Here is an 18947-nt window from a genome sequence, read left to right as displayed (position 1 = left end):
CACTCAAATGGAATAAAAGATTTATTGACCCAGGTCTTGTTATCATCTCTAATCCTCGTCGCTTCTCTCCTCTTATGGCACAATCTTCTTTTAAGAGAAAGATTGTTGGCACCATGGCTCGATTACTGAAAGCAAGTAAATATATAAAGTAGCAATGACGTATATTCAATTGATTTCATCAGTTCCAGTGACTCGTTCCCAAGATTTGGCCTTCAAAGGCTCTGGTCAACTTGTATCCGACAAGCACTGTCGGCTTGTGCTGAACGGAAAACACACACGATTTACTCAGCAAGTATTTCCGCGAGATACCCTTGTTGTTTCCAAGACAAACTCATTTCAAGTCAGCCAAGTGATTTCTGATACAGAGCTCAGGTTGACAGAGACACTGACGGATGAAGCCATCGATCGGATAAACAAGTCAGAGGCATACAAGATCATTCCCCACGTAAACCAAAGCAGACTGTATGAAAAGGTACATGAAAGATTAAATTCGGGTGTCTGTCTTGTTATTTTTCCTGAAGGAGGTAGTCATGATCGTTCTGAAATGCTTCCTTTAAAAGGTAAGCGTGTGATGATTTATATCATTTGTGATTTTTAATCATCACCAAGCCGGATTTGCTATTATGGCACTGGGTGCAATGGCTGAAAATAAAGATCTTGATATAAAAATAGTTCCGATTGGTAAACTAGAATGATATGTAGGATGGAAACAGCTCACAGGATATACATCGTAGGCTTAAATTATTTTCATCCTCACCGTTTCAGATCGCGTGCTGTTGTTTCTTATGGTACACCCATCTCTGTTAAACCCGAATGGATCAAGGCATACCAACTAGGAGGACATTTTAGGCGTGAGGCAATTGCTTCACTTTTAGAAGTAGGCTACGAAGGCCTTCAAAGCGTCACGGTCAATGCTCCTAGTTACGATGTGCTCATGGTACATTAGAAAGTGTGAAAGGTTGAAAGACTAATCCTCTTCCTATCTAAAGACGATCGCCACTGCTCGACGGTTATACAAATCTACGGCAGAGCATAAGCTCACGATTGACCAAGTGGTTGATCTTAATCGACGGTTCTTGTCGAGTTACAAGCATTTTGAGAAAGACCCTCGACTAGTGGACATTACAAAACGCATTCAATCATACAATAATACCTTAAAATACTTTGGACTTCGAGATTATCAAGTAGCCAAAACTGAAATTGCTCCTTATTCTGCAGCTCCTGTTTTATTTTCGCGTCTTTTAAAGCTTTTCTTTTTAGCCATCTTTGGCTTTCCCTCGTAAAAGTAAAGAGAGTATCATTCATTTTACTTACCTCATTTTCTAAAGGCTATTGATCAATTCACCCTTGATCATTTTAATTTTGATGGTGAGTCGAAAGAAACAAGAAGGTGAAAAAAAAAAAAAAAAAAAAAAAAAAAAAAAAAAAGAAAGGCTGACGCTTTATTGACACTTGCAAAAAGAAGCACTGGCTGGATCTGTAATTAAAATTGCTGCTCGCGATGTGTTGGCTACATGGAAAGTTTTGGTTGCTGTGGTTGGTATGCCAACGCTATACGGACTTTATTCTCTTGCCTTATTTAGTTACCTCCATTACTATAATCATCAACACCGTCTATTCATTTCCTTGGGTGTCTGGATTTTGCTTCCGTTGATTCAATACATGTCTGTATTTTTACTTGAGAACAGCATTGATATCTATAGGTTAGAAAACAATATGCACCATTCCGGTTTTAACCCTCCTTTCAATCTAGGTCACTCAAACCGCTCTATATGTCCTTGAGTAACCCAGACGGAACGGCTCAATTACGACAAATGAGAGACAGCCTGTCAGAAACAATAGCTCAGTTCATGGATCAAGAGCGTATCCAGGCACAAAAATGGTTTAATAACAAACACATATTTAATTGATCACTTTTCTGCAACGAGTGCAGAAGGAGAGGGAAATAGAATAAAATGATGTGTAACCTGTTCCCCCTTTTTAATTATTGGAAGTCCTTTTTTTTTTCTTCTTCTTTTTTTTGGTTAATTAATTATTAAAAGGGAAAAAGCAAGGAAATAATATAATATAAAAATACAAAAAAAAAAAAAAAGAATCCAAATATATAAAATACAGATCCTTCTTATTCTTTAAATATCTCTCTCTCAATTTCTTAATAAAAAAGAGGAAACAATCGTCATCTAAATTGCAAAGAAAATGAGTGGTGGAGGCAATATTAAAGTAGTTGTGCGATGTCGACCTTTGAATTCAAGGGGTAAACTTTAACAAGAGCACGATAGGAACAACAACTAATACAGAAAGGATAGAACTTGCTAGAGGAGCCACTTGTTTGATTCGAATGGAAGGCAACCAAACCATCATTACCAAACCACCAGATCATAAAGGAAACAGTAGAGACACAGAAGACGTGAAAGCATTTACATTTGACAAATCCTATTGGTCATTTGATAAAAATGATCCTGCCTTTGCCGATCAAGAAACGGTCTATAGCGACTTGGGTGTAGATTTATTAAACCATGCGTTTGATGGTTACAATTGTTGTATTTTCGCATGTAAAATAGTCTGATGTCATTAAAAGAATACATGTATTTACTTGTCTTGTTAGATGGACAGACAGGCGCAGGAAAATCCTATTCAATGGTAATAGAGATCACTTGTACACAGTCACTAACGTCATTGATGGTTAGATGGGATATGGTGAAGACAAGGGAATCATACCTAAAACATGCTCAGAATTATTTGATCGGATCGCAGAAAACAATGATCCCAACCTGACGTATCGCGTGGAGGTGTCATACATTGAAATTTACAATGAAAAAGTACATGATTTGCTGAATCCCAAAAATAAAGGCAATCTCAAAGTCCGTGAACACCCTTCCCTGGGCCCCTATGTGGAAGACCTCTCTCGCCTGGCCGTCAAATCCTTTGACGACATTGACCATTTGATGGACGAAGGCAACAAGGCACGTACAGTAGCAGCGACCAACATGAACGAAACCTCTTCTCGATCACACGCTGTCTTCACCGTCTTTCTGACACAGATCCGACTGGATGAAATGACGAAATTAGAAACGGAAAAAGTAGCACGTATCAGTCTGGTGGATTTAGCAGGCAGCGAACGTGCGAACAGTACGGGTGCTACAGGCGCTCGATTAAAAGAAGGTGCCAATATCAATCGTTCGCTGACCACGTTGGGTAAGGTCATTTCGGGCTTAGCAGATCAGTCGGTGGGCAAGGGCAAGAAGGGCAAAGAAGCTTTTATTCCTTATCGTGATTCTGTAACGTAATTTTTTTCTTGTACCTCGTTGTTCTTTTTAGAGTGATACGTTGATTAGTAACAAAAAATAATTTAAATCCATAGGTCTTGACTTGGCTCCTGAAGGATTCCCTTGGCGGTAACTCAAAAACAGCGATGATTGCAGCCATTTCACCTGCTGATTACGATGAAACACTCAGTACGCTTCGCTATGCAGATCAAGCAAAGAAGATCCAAAATAAAGCTGTGATCAATGAAGATCCGAATGCCAAGATGATTCGTGAATTAAAAGAAGAGCTTTCTGTCCTTCGAGACCGTCTTCGGGTCTATGCTCCTGAAGTCGTCGAAGAATTGAACTCGTCCAGTGCTTATAAATCACCCCAACAGCAGACCCACGACGGACTCAAGACACCCGTGCCGACACGATCCATTTCGAACGCGCACCAGGTCTTGGTCATCGAGGACAGTCGCGGTCAAAAGAAGAAGATGACAAAGCAAGAGATCGTGGACCAACTCCAGAGTTCAGAAAAGCTCTTGGCCAACCTGAAGGAAACGTGGGAAGAAAAACTAAAGAAGACGGAGCAAATCCATGTTGAACGTGAAAAGGCCCTGATGGACTTGGGTATCACGATCGACAAGAATGACATGGGCATCTACATGCCCAAGACAGTCCCCTTCATCGTCAATTTGAACGAGGACCCTCTCATGTCAGAATGCTTGATGTATCAGATCAAGCCAGGCAAGACACGCGTGGGAAGGCAAGATGGCGAAAGCCAGTGTGAGATACGCTTGAGCGGACCCAACCTACAAGATGAACATTGTTGGTTTGAATACAAGGATAACGTGGTCACACTGTATCCTAGCAATAAAGAAGCCCTTACTATGGTCAACGGCATCCGTATCAATGAGCCCCGTCAGCTCAAGAACGGCTATCGTCTCATCCTCGGTCACCATCACATCTTCCGATTCAATCATCCCGAGGAAGTCAGAAGGGAACGTAACGACATGCTGAGAGCAAGCACTCCCTGTACCGAAAGAACGGCTTCACCCATGCCAAACACCGAGGAGGAAGAGACGACGGAGATGGTCGATTGGAATTATGCTCGACTGGAAGCGATGAAGAACCATTATTCGGCCGAGGCGAACTTTGACGGCCTGAAGGATGAAGAGATCGAAAAGTTGTATGACGACATTGGCAAGATCCGGCAAGCACGTCGCATTCGAGCCGATGGACGTACAGAGTCTGAAGATGATGATGATGCCATGAGCAAACGCCTTTCGACAGCGGCGACTATGGTTGATGATGGTAGCGTGTGTACAGAGAGTACGTTGATGACCTATTCCGTCATTCAAGAAAGACTCAAGGATGTGGAAGAACAGCACAAGAAGGAGCTGGATCTTCAGCGTAGCTTTTATGAAGCCAAGATCAATCGTATGTCCGTCATGCACCACACGCAGACGTCTCTCAGCCAAAGAGAAACCGAACTAAGCAAAAAGGTCGTTCAACACTGGAAGCAGCTTCGTCATGTAGCGATGGCCGAAGTCGTCTTGACCCATGCGATCCTATTAAAGGAAGCCAACATCATCTCGCGAGAACTGGAAAAGGATGTCTTGTATCAGTTTGCTATCATCGAAGAAGGCTTCACGCACTTGAGATCCCACTGGGAAGAGACGTCGAGTCTTCAACAGTTTGAGACGGACGAAGATGAAGCATTGACCAAGACACCGAAACCATGCGTGGGTGTTCGTGTGATTGATAGGAAAAACCAAGTGGTCTATCTCTGGTCACTTGAGAAGCTCAAGGAACGTCTGGAGAAGATGAACAAGCTGAGGAACTTTATGGACAGACCGCAGTACCGAAAGCATTTTAATCTGGAGGATCCCTTTTACGAATCACCCTGTCCAAAATATTCCTTTGTAGGCAGCGCTTCGGTCTCTGTCAGGAATTTGGTTGAACAGCAAGCGTATGAAAGCTGTGTGGAGGTCCTTTGCAGGATGACAGGACAGGTGAAAGGAAAGCTCCGGCTGCTGGTATCGCCCATTGCTCGCTCAGGTACAGAAGATCAAAAGCAGGTACTTGAAGTGGGACAGCAGTTGCTTTTTGAAATTCGTCTGCTAGAGTTGATGGGCCTGAATGAGGCTGAATTCACCCAGGTCCATGTCCAGTTTCGACTTTCTTCTTTTGGAGGCATCTCGCCTCTCTCTGCTGCCGAGAAGCTGTTTGCAACGAAGCCGGTCAGTAAGTTTTCAAACACGATCCTGCTGGATTACAGTCAGACCATGTCCATCTTGATCACGAAGCCAATTCAGCACATCTTGATGCATGAGATGATCCTCTTTGAAGTCTATGGGGTGGCTCAACCACGCATCATCTCGCAATATGAGCGATGGGACGATCAACGCGAGAAGCCCCGATTGGATGAGATGTTGGCCGATCCTCAGCGGATGCGACGCGAAATGGCCCCTCCGGCTGTACCCGAACGTCGACCGGAAGAAGAACTCATCTCGGCCGAAAGACACGATATCTTGGCATGGATCCAGATTTGCGAATTGATGCCGAATGGAGAATACAAACCGGTGCAGGCCATGACACAAACCCCACTGGACCGAGGTGTCTTTTTGTTGAAGCAAGGTTTACAAAGAAGGATCTGCATCACACTTTCACACACGTCCGGTCGACAGCTGATGTGGAATCGTATATCGAAAGCGATCATTGGCCAAGTGAGACTGTTGGATAACAAGGGTAGGATCATACCATCAGCCGCCCATGAAGATATTGCGATTCGATTGTTAAGCAGCAAGCAACATATCGAATACAAGAGTGATGGCACAAGTATCCTGACCGCTCAAGGCTCTTGGGATTCTTCTCAGCATGACTGCCTGTTCCTGAACCGACTCACCGCTCAAAACACCCGGATCTTGCTCAATCTCAAATGGGAGATTGAGGCAGAGAAATGCCTGAAGCCGATCCAGTGCAGTATGGACATTGCGGTCCGTATTCAAGGTCGAGATACGTCAACGACATCAAGTCACTTTCGACTGTTTCGATTGCTAGGGTCCTCTACCCGCTATCTGTCCAAATGCAGTGGCGTCTTCTTGGTTCAACTTCGACCTCCGATGACACGCAGAGTGAGTCAACTGTGGCGATTGAATACAGCGAGCAAGTTTGTGCCAGGAGAAGAATCCCTAGGATCCTGGCGACCTCGCGGCGTGTCTTTGATTAATGACTTTAAACGGATCCGAGCACGCATTGATCGTAAAGAACAAGTGTCTCGTACAGCCCAAACGTTGATGCTGCATACCGCAAGATCCCAAACGAGTCATGGATCGATGCATACGAACAAGAACGAATCGAGTGAATCCCAAACGGAGTTGATTAAAAAGATTCTTTGCATTTGGAACCAGAAATGGGGAACAGACAAAGAGGTAAGAAGGTATTGTTGAGATATTGAAAACTAAACGAGAGATCACAGATCAATTTGAGTCAAGATCCACCTATTCCTGGTATGCAAGAGATTGGAAAAGAAGGTTGGAATAATCACTCAAAGTTAATATCAGAAGTGAAATTTATTACTGAAATGTAAGTGATTGACTTGGGATGGTATGGTTATTAAGAGATGTAATCTAGTGACAATGTAACAAAGAAAGGTTATTTGACCTATCAAGAGAACCCACTGAATGATAAATGGGTTAAAAGGTGGTTCGTCTTACGGAGGTAATCGAATTAGGCTTGTGATGGATGAGATGACTGATGTTTGTTTAGGCCTTATATTTACATTTACACTAATCAACTAGAAACCGAAGAACAAGGTATCATTAATGTATCTACAGTTAGAATAGATTATAACCCAGCATTAGAACAAATGATTAAGGTAATTGGCTGTCTTATTTCACGATTCATACTCATTTTATAAAAAAGCGTAACCATGTATTTTCAATTTACACAAATAATAACGCATATATGTTACAAGCAAATTCTAAATCAGATATGATGGATTGGATGAAAAGTATTGATAAATTATATTCTATGGAACAATAAGACTCTTATGTATTTATACCCCTTCCCCTTCATTTATAACCTTTCCCCTCATTTTTCTTTTTCTTATGTAAATTCATTCTTTCTGTATTCATGCATTTTTTTAATCTTCTTAGTGTGAGAGAGGCACATGTAATGTAAACAAACAATAAAAAAAAAACTTTTTTCCCCCGCTCCACTCACTAACATATCATCTGACTCCTGCTTTTTCTTATTTAGTTCACATAAAAATACTTTGTGAATCATTCTTTCTTTCTTTCACTTTCTTTATTTCTTACAATGCCTTCTCTTAATAACCAAATTATTGTTGTTGGTGGTGGATTATCTGGTCTTTCTGCTGCTCACACAGTAATTGAACAAGGTGGTAATGTTCTTTTGTTGGATAAGAATCCATTCTTTGGGTAAATAAGAATAACAAAACATTCTCTTTTCTTAATTTCGTTTTCTTTCAGAGGAAACTCTACCAAGGCCACCTCTGGTATCAACGGTGCCTTGACACGTACCCAAATCGCCCTCAACATCAAGGACTCTGTTGAACAATTCTATCAAGACACGCTCAAGTCTGCACGTGACTTGGCTCGTCCAGATCTAATTCACGTTCTTACCGGTCGTTCTGCTTCTGCTGTTGAGTGGCTTCAAGATAAATTCACACTGGATCTCTCCCTGGTCTCTCGTCTCGGTGGCCACACCTTCCCTCGTACACACCGTGGCAAAGAACAGTTTCCGGGCATGACGATTACCTATGCCTTGATGGAAGGCTTTGAAGAATTAGCCTTGAAACAACCTGAACGAGCCAAGATCATCAAGAAGGCCAAGGTTGAAAACTTGATCAGGGATGAACAAGGTAACGTCATTGGTGTGGAGTATGTCATGGTCGGCAAGGGCTCCGATGGTCAGGTACACAAGGAATATGGTCCAGTCATCTTGGCCACAGGGGGTTACGCGGCTGACTTCACCGAAGAGAAGTCGCTGCTCAAAAAGTACCGTCCGGAGCTCTATGGTCTGTCCACCACGAATGGTGATCACTGTACGGGTGATGGTATCAAGATGGCTGCTGCTGCTGGTGCCAACACGATCGATCTTGAAAAAGTCCAGGTCCATCCTACCGGCCTGGTGGATCCCAAAGAGCCCGATGCTAAGGTGAAATTCTTGGCTGCCGAAGCCCTGCGTGGCTGTGGTGGTCTCTTGCTGGATGCCGATGGCAATCGTTTTTGTGATGAGCTCGGTCACCGTGATTATGTGACGGGCATGATGAACAAGAACAAGTTTCCGATTCGTCTCGTCTTGAATACCGCCGCCTCCAAGGAAATCGAGTGGCACTGTCGTCACTATGCCGGTCGTGGGCTCATGAAGAAGTTTGATAACGGTGAAGCCTTGGCAAAGGAGATGGGTATCTCTCCCAAGCACTTGGAGGAGACATTCGATACCTACAATGCCATTGCTGAAGGTAAAATCAAGGATCCCTGGGGTAAACGTTTCTTCCACAATGTGCCCATCAAGATGACCGATTACTTTTATGTGGCCCTCATGCAACCCGTCCTTCATTACACGATGGGTGGTGTTGAGATCACGCCAGATGCTGAAATCAAGTCCACTCAGGGCACACCTATCCCTGGCTTGTTCGCCACCGGTGAGATGTGTGGTGGTGTTCACGGCGCAAACCGTCTTGGTGGGTCGTCCCTCTTGGGCTGTGTCGTCTTTGGTCGCGTCGCAGGACAAACAGCCTCTCGTTATCTGTTTTCTAAACTGATCAATTCGACTCAGGTAGCTCAGCAACGTTTGGGTGCTATCGGTCAGCACTTGAATGGTGGTATTGGCATCCACATTCAAGTCAATCCCAATAACACAATCAGTTTGGAAATTGCTTTACCACAGGGTAGCGCAACGAAAGCGATCGGAAATCACAGTCCGGAAACAGCAGCCCCTGCAGCAGCAGCAGCTATTGAACAAGAAGAAATAAAAAAGACAAACGATCCAAAGCAAATAAAAGAGTACACACTTGCGGATGTTGGAAAGCACAACAAGCCTGATGACTGTTGGGTTGTCGTGAACGGTCAGGTATTGGATGTAACCGATTTCCTTGCTGATCATCCAGGTGGAAAGAAAGCGATCTTGATTTATGCTGGACGAGATGCGACAGAAGAGTTCAATATGATGCATAAGCCTGATGTGGTTGAAAAGTATGCACCTTATGCCATTATTGGTACACTCAAAAAGTAAAATAAAAATGGGAGATGATGTTCTCTATTGGTTTTTTTTATTATTATCATTTACTCTTCTTATTCCATCACAGTCAATTGAGGTAAGCTAAGTAAAGTAACACCCTTCTTGTCATCGCAATCAAAGTTCCAATCCTTCCAATGATTTCCTTTACCATGACATGGATAGCACATGGCACATACAGAAGTCTTGAAACCTGCACACATCTTACGTCCATTTTGTAAATTGTTCAACATGTCATACATCGTACCACCAATCGCATCCTCTTCGCCAAAATCGCCAAAATGCTTGCCAATCATGTCCTCTTCACATACATCAATCTGTTGTATACGACGATCGTGAATAGGCAGAATATTGAATGGGAATAGCCAAATGCCCAAGTTTTGATCTTCGTTCTTTACAAACATCCGTGGGCCTTTTACGCCGGCGATCAGATGGACAACGTCTCTTGATAAGATATAAAGAGCCCCTGCTGTATAAGGTGGAAAGATGGGTAATGGGTAAACTAATTCTCCATTCTTATTCTCTGTATTTCGGATGGGTGGAATGTTCCTAAGACAAACGTGAGCTTTTCTTTTTTCTCTCTCTCTCAGCTTCTCTTACCAGTAGGCTAATCCTCGCCAATAGCGTTGAGTGCGTCCTGCGAGCTCGAGTTCTTTACTTAATGTGTCCCATCGAACAAAGATATCATCATCCGTCTTCACAAAGTAATCAAAATCATATTGTTCAGTCCATTCAATACCATGATAGACCTTCTTACTGAGGTCTTGATACAAGTCAGAGCAAGGCAATAGCAAAATATCTCCATATTGGCTCTGCTCTTGATCAATCAAAGGTCCCATCGTGGCTTTCACTTTCTCATTGGGTGGTTGTCCCAGTATGAAGCGATAAAAGTAAGATATATTTTGATTGTTCTTTGGCATCAACCTCAGTGTCGTCTCTCTGAATATCTTTCTCTTTTCTAAACTCTTTTGTGTCCAGGCAGACAAGACCATCACCATCACTCGAACTTCGGCCTCTGGAAGCTCTGGATGCTTTTGAAAGGTCGGTAATATCGTCTTTTCTTCCAGCAAAACAGCCGACTGTCTGCGCATCTGTCCGACCTGATAAAGTGAGACAAACATGGTGATGAAAACAACGACCGTCAGAGGCAAGATGAGGACCTTGACAAACGTTGACTTGTAATTCAGTTGATGTTCTTGTTCTTCTTTGCGAGCATAATATTTGTTGTTGGACGATAAGGTGATCTTGAGTACGTTACTAACAAAAAATATAAAACAAATAGCCATCCATTTCCAAATGGGCTGATCTATACCATAGTGCGAACTTAAAAAGGCAGATACTGACCAGTTGATGACATTAAGAGTAATCAGCCGGACAATGGCACTACTTAACTCATAGTGATGCAGCCATCTTCGAAGCATGCTCGTTGTCAATATCCAACTCCAATAACCTGCTAGAATACACTGTGAAGAGAGTATGAGTTTCTCTTACAAAGATAACAAGTTTCTTTTTTTTTATACCCATAATACAGCCACCATATGGGTCAGCGGTGTACTTTTATGTTGAAATAATCCAGTATGGTCAGTTACAGGATATGTTACGAATACCCTTGTGATATTGTTGAAGACGCCTATCACTGCTGGTAATAAACATAGTGACCTTAATAGACTGATGGGTAAATGATACTGTCGAGGTACATTATATGATGATAGTGATCCTCGCTCTGATTTATCACGCTAAAAGAAACAGACATACAAGGTTAATATGAGCGAGAAAGAAAGAATGGTCCAGAGAAAACTAGCTTACTGATGACATGCGTTTATTTGTTTTCAGGGCAGAAAAAAAAAAAAAAAGAAAAAGTCTATTTGTTATTTCACTTTGCGCACTTTGAAATTCAATGGTGTGGCGATCACAAAAATACAGTCATTCCCTTTCAATCAAACATCAAGCTTTGTATTCTTGGTAAGCAATTAGTAAATCTCGATTCATACCTTAAAAACGAAATCACTTTTGACTTGATTGAATGAGTCGATGAGCAAGAATACAAAGTTTAGGATACTCCTATGAAAGATAACCTGGAGCTCCCACCTGGAACAAGGTTATAAAACTAATAAAAAAATAAACCCTTATTTTAGTGTGACACTTAGGGAGATTTTTTTTTTCTACTATAAACTGCAGCAGTTACTATCCGTTGGAGCTGCAGCGATCAAAATGGGTGCGAAATAAACTAGAGCGTTTAATTAGTAAAAAAAAAAAAAAAAAAAAGTATGAGGAAGATCAAGAATCCTTGCTACTAAAAAACTAAACAGATACAATCATTTGAGAGATTATTTTATTATAGACAATGTGCCCCCTTATACATAAAAAGAAATAGAGGTTACACCTATGTATATCTTTCCTCCTTACTCTCTCGAGCACAATCCCATCGAGCAATTTTGGGTACTTTCCAAAGGAAAAACTAAACGTCATAAGCTGCATGATACTGAAACACTAGAAGCCGAGATTGCTAAAGCTACAAATGATATTCACATTAAGCATATTGCAGATATTGTTATACATTCAAAAAATCACTTTTCTAATTGCTTAAATAAAACCATTTAAATACCAATAGAAGGTCTGAACCATGAAGATGTTAATTCGAAGTCAGCGATCATTGTCATAAAATCCTCAAACTGAAAGCGACACAACCACATAGAATTGTTTAAAGCTATTGAATTGAACACAGAGTTTTTGCTTTCATTGAAGAAAAAGAAAATAAAAAGCTGATTTAATTTTTTTAATAGAAAGATAAGTGAAAGAAGATCAAGGTCGATTATTAACAGCTTGTTGGCGTACTCTTTTCTCGTATTCTTTCTTGTCCTTTCTAATTACAAAATGTCAGTAAAGAACTGTATAAATCTTTTTTTTTCCTCACCTGAATAACATGTAAGCTTCTTGCTGGGCAGGACTTTCTGGATTTGGATCATTTAGTAAATCTTGGATACCAAGAAGAATCTATGTAAATTGTCAGTCGATCAGAAAATGACAAAGAATGTGTACACGCACCTGCTTAACTGTAATAGCTGGCTTCCAACCTTCGTCTTCGTTTAAGATAGATAAGCATACAGTGCCGGAGGGATAGACGTTGGGGTGAAATAGAGGCGGTGTGAATTTACCTAAGCAAAGTATGTAATTAAAATGATGTTGTTTTTTTTCTCTTTTTTTTTCTAACATTTAGGTGGTTTACTAGGATAATCTATGAAAAGAAATATGTTGGTTTATTTGGCTTTTTTTTTTGTGTGTGTGTCTTTTGAAACAATACCCTCTGGAAACAGCATAACGAGTTTATAAACACCCTTCTCCCATGGTGTCTAAAAAAAAGCATTAACTTATTTTCTTTGTTTTTTCATATACGTATTAATTATATTCTTACATCGTCCTTTCCTGGAATACCACAAGTCCAAGTCATCAAATCAAGTGAATTGTCAGGGTTTTTTCCTGGTCTGGCCCAAAAGCCCTATTATGCATTATGTTTAAAAATGGGACAACAGTTTACTGATTTGTCATTTTACATGTGGGTGGTCCTTTCTCCATTGTTTTCTTTCTTCCATTAAACGACTACGTGCAATGCCTGAACTCATTTTCTTTGATTGATTACAGTAAAAGCCTGCTGTGCAGAAAAAAAGAAATAAACAGAAAGGCAACCCATCCCCTCTTTGTCTCAGTCACGTCGGCCCTTTGTCATGAACTCAGAATTAACTCAGCAGGACTGTTACTATGGCAATGATAGAACAGATCACTGAGAGTTGCTGGTAATAACACATTATACAAAGATGCAAAGGAATAAGTCATCGATAATAGTTTTGTTTCGAATAATGTCTTTTAGTATGTGGAATACCTCTATTTTCTTTTTATTTGGTGCATTTTTAAGAAGACAAGATAAACTTGAAGGTCGAATATTGCCGTGGCCTTCGTAGGCTAAAAGATTGTCAGCAATTTATGACACCCTTGCACGATAGTACAACTTTTGTATCGTAGTAGACTATGTGATGATTATGACCATCGGCTCGTATTACCAGTCTCAAGCGCAAGTAGCGTATGCATCATTGGCCGATCAGAACAAGTGATCCAACAACAAGATAGTATGCTCAAGGTTGCCATCAAGCTGCTCTTATTCCCCATTGCGTATGACACTCTTTTGAGCCTATATTCGTTTTCACTCTATCAATTCGTCACTGTTGATAGCAGAATCGTGTATCTCCAGTCGCATCTGCTTGTCTTTGATCCTCTTTTTTTTTTTGCCAATATCGTTAAAGTATGTCATATGGTAACTTAATCGCGTAATATTTTCACTTGATTCATTAACGCTACAATAGAAACTATTAAATAAAAGACTTTATGAGATGGAATGAGTCTCCTTGTAGTCCTTTTTAAAAACAATGGAGAGTAATCGTAATACTGTTAGTTTAAATAAAGAAAATAATCTAGCCACATCTAAATCACTGCCAATGATGTACGTGTTAGTGGAGCTTTATAAGAACTGCACTTAAAAGGAGTGTCAGATAAATAGAACAAGAACAACAGCTAATAGGATGGACACAGAGTATGAGCTGATTTGATATACACTATTTTCACAAATCATTCATGCATCTTCAGAGGAAAATTCGTGTGGTTTAAAGAAAAAAATTCATTTCGATTATTTTTTAAAATTCATAAATCTCATTCGGGTATGAATTGCACGAAAAAAAAAAAAAAAAAAAAAAAAAAAAAAAAAAAAAAGAATACTACACTGGCTTACGATTCACACTCTTCGAACCTAGCAGCTGAATATCTACAAAATCCTTGAATATCGCTCAAAAGAATTTTTGCTGCATGCATATTCATTTCTAGATAACAGTGTCTCTTCCTGCAAAAGCTCTTTTGTTTTAAGCTTACTTTTACAAATTGTCCAATCAGGTTGAGCTCTGGGGAGTAAGCCGAAAGATAAATATAACAGTACAGTCAAACCTATGGAAATTGGCGTTTTCATAAAAACAATTGGCAAAACAGATCCAAGTCAAGAGCTCCAAATTACTATCCAACTGTCGACCAACAATAACTCTCGACCCCATCTTGTGGCTACCAATGACTCATGAAGAAGTCGATGTATACAATGGCGCCTTGGTTGTTTACCAGGCGGTGCTCCCAAGCTCTGCCCTCGACATCCCAACAACAACCTGTCAAGACGTCACGCCATCAGCTGCCTAAATATGCATCGCCGTCTCTGTATGCCTGAAGCATTAGCTGACCCTATATCTTTTCTTTTGAATATGCTTCCGACACGCGCATTTGTTCCCCCTAGTATTGCTCTGTCCTGGACCTGTCGATGGCCCGTTATATGTTCTATCCTCCATGAATTAGATCAACTGCAACACTATACAACCATCCCGTGCAAGACACCTCATGGCCAAAAACCAATTGAATGGCTGAAACAATTTAACTAACTTCGTATGTCTCTTTATGCACCCTACTTTCCTTTCTCATTTTTTACCCTTGAACCCGAAGGGGTTTTTTCTAAACATCAAACCTCCAAATGGATTGATCTGGTCCGGGCGGACACGTATTTGTTTTATTTTTTAGCGCTAAATTGGACCTTTAATAAAATATAACGTTTAAACAAAAATAAATGTCGCAAGCTCGATTCTTTTTGTCATTTTGGCCAAGAATATTTGTCCATGTCAAGTTGCAATGATTTGCGTTTGAAATTCAAGATTTTCAAAAATAGAAATCAGACTTTCTTCTGGCCAATCAAAATTTTCTTAATGCATTCAAACTTTTTTGGTCATTATTCAACTTTTTGCCAAGTGATTACAATTTCAATCTTACAGATTAGGCTGAGGTTATTCTAACAGATTAGGTTGAAGCTTATAATCTATTGTTGCTCAGTCAGCACTTATTATTATTTTCAAAATGATCGTTATCAGATTTTCAAGTAATAAACAATACAAGCGTTGGCGAAGAAGAGTCTGAAAATGTGATATTACATTCTGAAAGAGTTATCACCTTCAAGCATCCTGCCTTTGGGACAATTACAACTAAAAGTAATTTTGTTGATGTGTATAAATACAATGTGAAGACCGAGATCAGATGTGAGTCGGATCCAATGGAGAGATGTTCAATTCACGCACACAGACGGCGTTCCTGATAGTGTCTGGTTACATATTCACCAGCCAAAAGAAACCAACACTAAGAGAATCCAACTAGGAGTGATCCAAGAAGAAGATCTATGTTTCGTCCGAAACTTATTTCGTTTTATGGAATTGACAAACCAGCATAGACAACATTTAGCGGTAGATCATACCTTGTTTTTGGGGTATTTGGAGGTAGATTCCAAACCAACTACTTCTGTTCAACCAAGTACGGTCGGTAAATGGGTTCAAACAGCTATGGAAAAAGCTGGGGTAGACAGAAGATACAAAGCACATTCGTTGCGGTCAGCAACAAGTACAAAGGCGGTGATGCTGGGAGTCCCTATTGACCAGGTCAAAGATCATGCAAACTGGAGCTTAAATTCAAATACGTTTGAAAAGTTTTACTACAGACCTCCAAGAAGACGCCTCAGAAGTACGAGAATTCAACAATCAATTTTTTCGAATGCTGAAAACAGTGCCACTATTTTGGTAAATTGAATAAACGTGATGCTAAGAATTCGTCAAATATCATCAGTCAATATGTTTGTCCATCGTGCTTGGACCATTTTGGAGATTTAGCGGAATTGGAACAGCATGTCTGCAAAAAACACCAAGACTCAAGCAAAAGGAAAAAATCTGATACAGAAAGTGCGACACAAGATGAAACGTTGAGGACTGACAAGCAACAGAAAAAAACAAAAGGTGCAGCTACCTACAAAGAAATCTATTTATTGCTTTTCGAGCGCACAAGATTCGATTTTCGATCTTGATTTACCAAAGCTTTCAGCAGATACGATCAAAACGCTAACAATGGTAACAATCATTTCAAACTATAACCGCCAGATGACACCAGATATGAAGGCTATATATACATAACAGCTTGAAGACCAGCCTTGCTTCAAGTTCTTTAATACAAACTTTCCTAACGTTTATGCATTTGTTTTGGATACTCTAAAAATCAACCTATACCAAGAATGGCCTCAGTACAGCCTTTTAAGAAAGTAATGTCGCGTTATAAAAGCTTTTATAATACAAATTATACAGAAAACGACATTTAGGACTCAACATTCATTTTTGCAAGCATTGTATATTTGGTCTTACAAACATAACACCATAAAAGTCGAACTTGAACATAATTTCTTCAAAGCAGCTCAGTATATTTTAACAAGCTATAGCGATAAATGTAACAGATCAATACAATTGAGAACACCTAGTGAAAGAACGTTATGGGTTGACCGAATTGCTTCAATATTTCAAACGTTAGGTGATCAACCAGGTCTCATTGGATTTGAATGGTGTGAAACCTTATCGAAAAGCTGTGTTGATGATAGTATCAATGTTGATTTATGGATAAAAACGTCCAGACGATATCTGGATGGTTTAAGGTTCGATAAACGTCATGATGAAATTCTATCAATGGAAGCATCTAGCGGATTAGAGAAAGAAGGTATGGAGCATACAATGGAAGACACGCTTAAAAATTTAAATTCAACCATAGCTTTCATCAACGGGATTGGTCGAAAATATCTCGATGCAAGCTTTTCGACGTTCAAAAAGTTACAAGTATTTAGTGTTCAATCGATCAAACAGACAATAACATTATCATCAACCCGCGTTGATATTACAAAAGTGGGCTATTGTCACATTGAGCACCGATGCTATGTTTTCTTATTACCTATGTTTTGTTAGCGTGAAAAAATTGAAGCATCTCTTGGAATTGTGCTTTTGATGTTGAATATTTATTGAGCAGAGAAGCAGTGGCTATTGTGTTGAGGAACCGCGATCCAATCTTAGGAGCAGCTATGTTACAATGTAAGTATTAATGTATGTATTATGTGGTTGGGAAAAATTCTCTAAGCATTATGCAGATGGCCAAATGCTACATGCCATTATGCGGATCTTTCTATAATTTGATATAAACGCTTGCTCCTCATTCACCAGTCTATTTTGGTAGATATACATATATGTTAGTAAGTCTATATTTCCATATGCTCACACTATCCATCGTTAATAATACTTGACCACGCCAATAGCGGAGATTGCACTAATAACGGTGTATGAAGCAGCTTTTCTTGAAGGTGGTTGTGTTATAGTCAGACTTATGGAATTTGGCGTTTTCGAGACAAAACTAGTTGTGAACCGCCGGTACAAAAAATTGTCTCCTTTTTAACCCAAAAAATAAACATAACACGCGAACAAGCTATTTGCATGTTCTTCTCTGAAGAATATAATGAAGAAAATGTAGCAAGGTTCTCGAAAAAGGTTGTTGATTTTGGCTCCTTTGATGTATGCTATGAGACCGATCCTAGAAAACCAGTTTTAGAATCTTTGACGCGAATTCGGAGCGATCTGTTTTCTTTTCAAACGGTATATAATTAATCATTCAACTTCAAACTATGATGAACCAGAAAAAAAAAAGATTCTGAACTTAGTAAGTGTTGTATATGTTATGCATTTTATTCTAAATACTGTTTTAACATCAGAATGTCTATAAATATAGATTCAGAATTGCAAGTCATTGCATCATTAGACGCAGTGTACGTTGCCACCGTTGCCACACCAAATGAAAGTGCTTATTGTCTCAAAAGAGTTACCACGAATGACATTTACGAGTTGGTTATAACAAAAACTGACTGCATGCGTAAAAAATCGGAAGCAGTCTTTGCGACATGGTGTTCAAAGAAAGATATCCATTTTATGAATTCACCAGCCATCAGAAAAAGGGAAAGAGGCTCAAACAGCCGCTATCGAGAATTATACGTATTGAAAGATGAATACATAGGTAACAGATTATTAGTAATTTTTGCAAAAATGCTTGCTATATTTGCTTACTTGTTGTTAGAGAGCGTAGTTGAAAACATAGTAAAGTATGTGCCGAAATACCAAACTCACATAAATTCCTTGAAAACTCAAAGTCATATTATTATTGGGTATGCAAGGAAACCCCCAGGTCATGAAGGCAAGCAAAAAAGAATAGACCTGCTGAACCGTATGGTGCGTTGTTTAATGGAAAGGTCAATGTGCGATAAAACCTTTGTTTAATTTTCTTGTTTGGCAACAGATAGTCTTGCTTCAAGGGACATAAATGAGAAAACTGATTTATTAGGCGAATTAACGAGGGTCGATGGAAACACACAAAGTATAGTATATTTATAAATGGGTGTATATAGGTGCCATACCCATTCTGATATTAAATCTTTTCTTGAAGTATGATTTTTTATATCAGTGCAGCGGACAGAATATTTGTCTCGTAGCTCTAGATTTTGCACTCCTTTGTCAGGTA

At 39.9% G+C, this 18947-nt stretch overlaps 7 protein-coding genes across 7 annotated transcripts; 4 read left to right on the top strand and 3 right to left on the bottom strand.

The window, feature by feature from the left end:
- Positions 1 to 113: 113 nt before the first annotated feature.
- Positions 114 to 946, top strand: RO3G_10915 (uncharacterized protein; the record flags this gene model as incomplete). Its single annotated transcript, XM_067665499.1, has 3 exons — positions 114 to 135; positions 183 to 560; positions 735 to 946. The coding sequence occupies 3 exons, from the start codon at positions 114 to 116 to the stop codon at positions 944 to 946; spliced, it is 612 nt and encodes a 203-aa protein (XP_067521600.1).
- A 1392-nt stretch (positions 947 to 2338) lies between these two features.
- RO3G_10914 (uncharacterized protein) lies at positions 2339 to 6975 on the top strand (the record flags this gene model as incomplete). Its single annotated transcript, XM_067665498.1, has 6 exons — positions 2339 to 2552; positions 2606 to 2640; positions 2688 to 3278; positions 3362 to 6682; positions 6730 to 6836; positions 6885 to 6975. The coding sequence occupies 6 exons, from the start codon at positions 2339 to 2341 to the stop codon at positions 6973 to 6975; spliced, it is 4359 nt and encodes a 1452-aa protein (XP_067521599.1).
- A 1046-nt stretch (positions 6976 to 8021) lies between these two features.
- Positions 8022 to 9512, top strand: RO3G_10913 (uncharacterized protein; the record flags this gene model as incomplete). Its single annotated transcript, XM_067665497.1, has 1 exon — positions 8022 to 9512. One exon carries the CDS (start codon positions 8022 to 8024, stop codon positions 9510 to 9512), a length of 1491 nt encoding a protein of 496 aa, XP_067521598.1.
- Positions 9513 to 10111: 599 nt separating this feature from the next.
- RO3G_10912 (uncharacterized protein) lies at positions 10112 to 10936 on the bottom strand (the record flags this gene model as incomplete). Its single annotated transcript, XM_067665496.1, has 1 exon — positions 10112 to 10936. The coding sequence occupies one exon, from the start codon at positions 10934 to 10936 to the stop codon at positions 10112 to 10114; it is 825 nt and encodes a 274-aa protein (XP_067521597.1).
- Positions 10937 to 12317: 1381 nt separating this feature from the next.
- Positions 12318 to 13135, bottom strand: RO3G_10911 (SUMO-conjugating enzyme ubc9; the record flags this gene model as incomplete). The annotated part of the gene is made up of 6 exons (XM_067665495.1): positions 12318 to 12378; positions 12430 to 12509; positions 12561 to 12670; positions 12817 to 12865; positions 12928 to 13011; positions 13067 to 13135. 6 exons carry the CDS (start codon positions 13133 to 13135, stop codon positions 12318 to 12320), a joined length of 453 nt encoding a protein of 150 aa, XP_067521596.1.
- A 3503-nt stretch (positions 13136 to 16638) lies between these two features.
- On the top strand, positions 16639 to 17410 carry RO3G_10910 (uncharacterized protein; the record flags this gene model as incomplete). Its single annotated transcript, XM_067665494.1, has 4 exons — positions 16639 to 16665; positions 16709 to 17111; positions 17163 to 17227; positions 17354 to 17410. 4 exons carry the CDS (start codon positions 16639 to 16641, stop codon positions 17408 to 17410), a joined length of 552 nt encoding a protein of 183 aa, XP_067521595.1.
- An 860-nt stretch (positions 17411 to 18270) lies between these two features.
- Positions 18271 to 18583, bottom strand: RO3G_10909 (uncharacterized protein; the record flags this gene model as incomplete). Its single annotated transcript, XM_067665493.1, has 2 exons — positions 18271 to 18408; positions 18557 to 18583. 2 exons carry the CDS (start codon positions 18581 to 18583, stop codon positions 18271 to 18273), a joined length of 165 nt encoding a protein of 54 aa, XP_067521594.1.
- Positions 18584 to 18947: the final 364 nt, after the last annotated feature.

The sequence above is a fragment of the Rhizopus delemar genome, genomic scaffold, assembly GCF_000149305.1.
Source record: "Rhizopus delemar RA 99-880 supercont3.8 genomic scaffold, whole genome shotgun sequence".
NCBI classification, from domain to species: Eukaryota; Fungi; Mucoromycota; class Mucoromycetes; order Mucorales; family Rhizopodaceae; genus Rhizopus; species Rhizopus delemar.
Note: the sequence above shows the minus strand (reverse complement) of the source record. Positions and strands in the feature narration are given on the sequence as shown.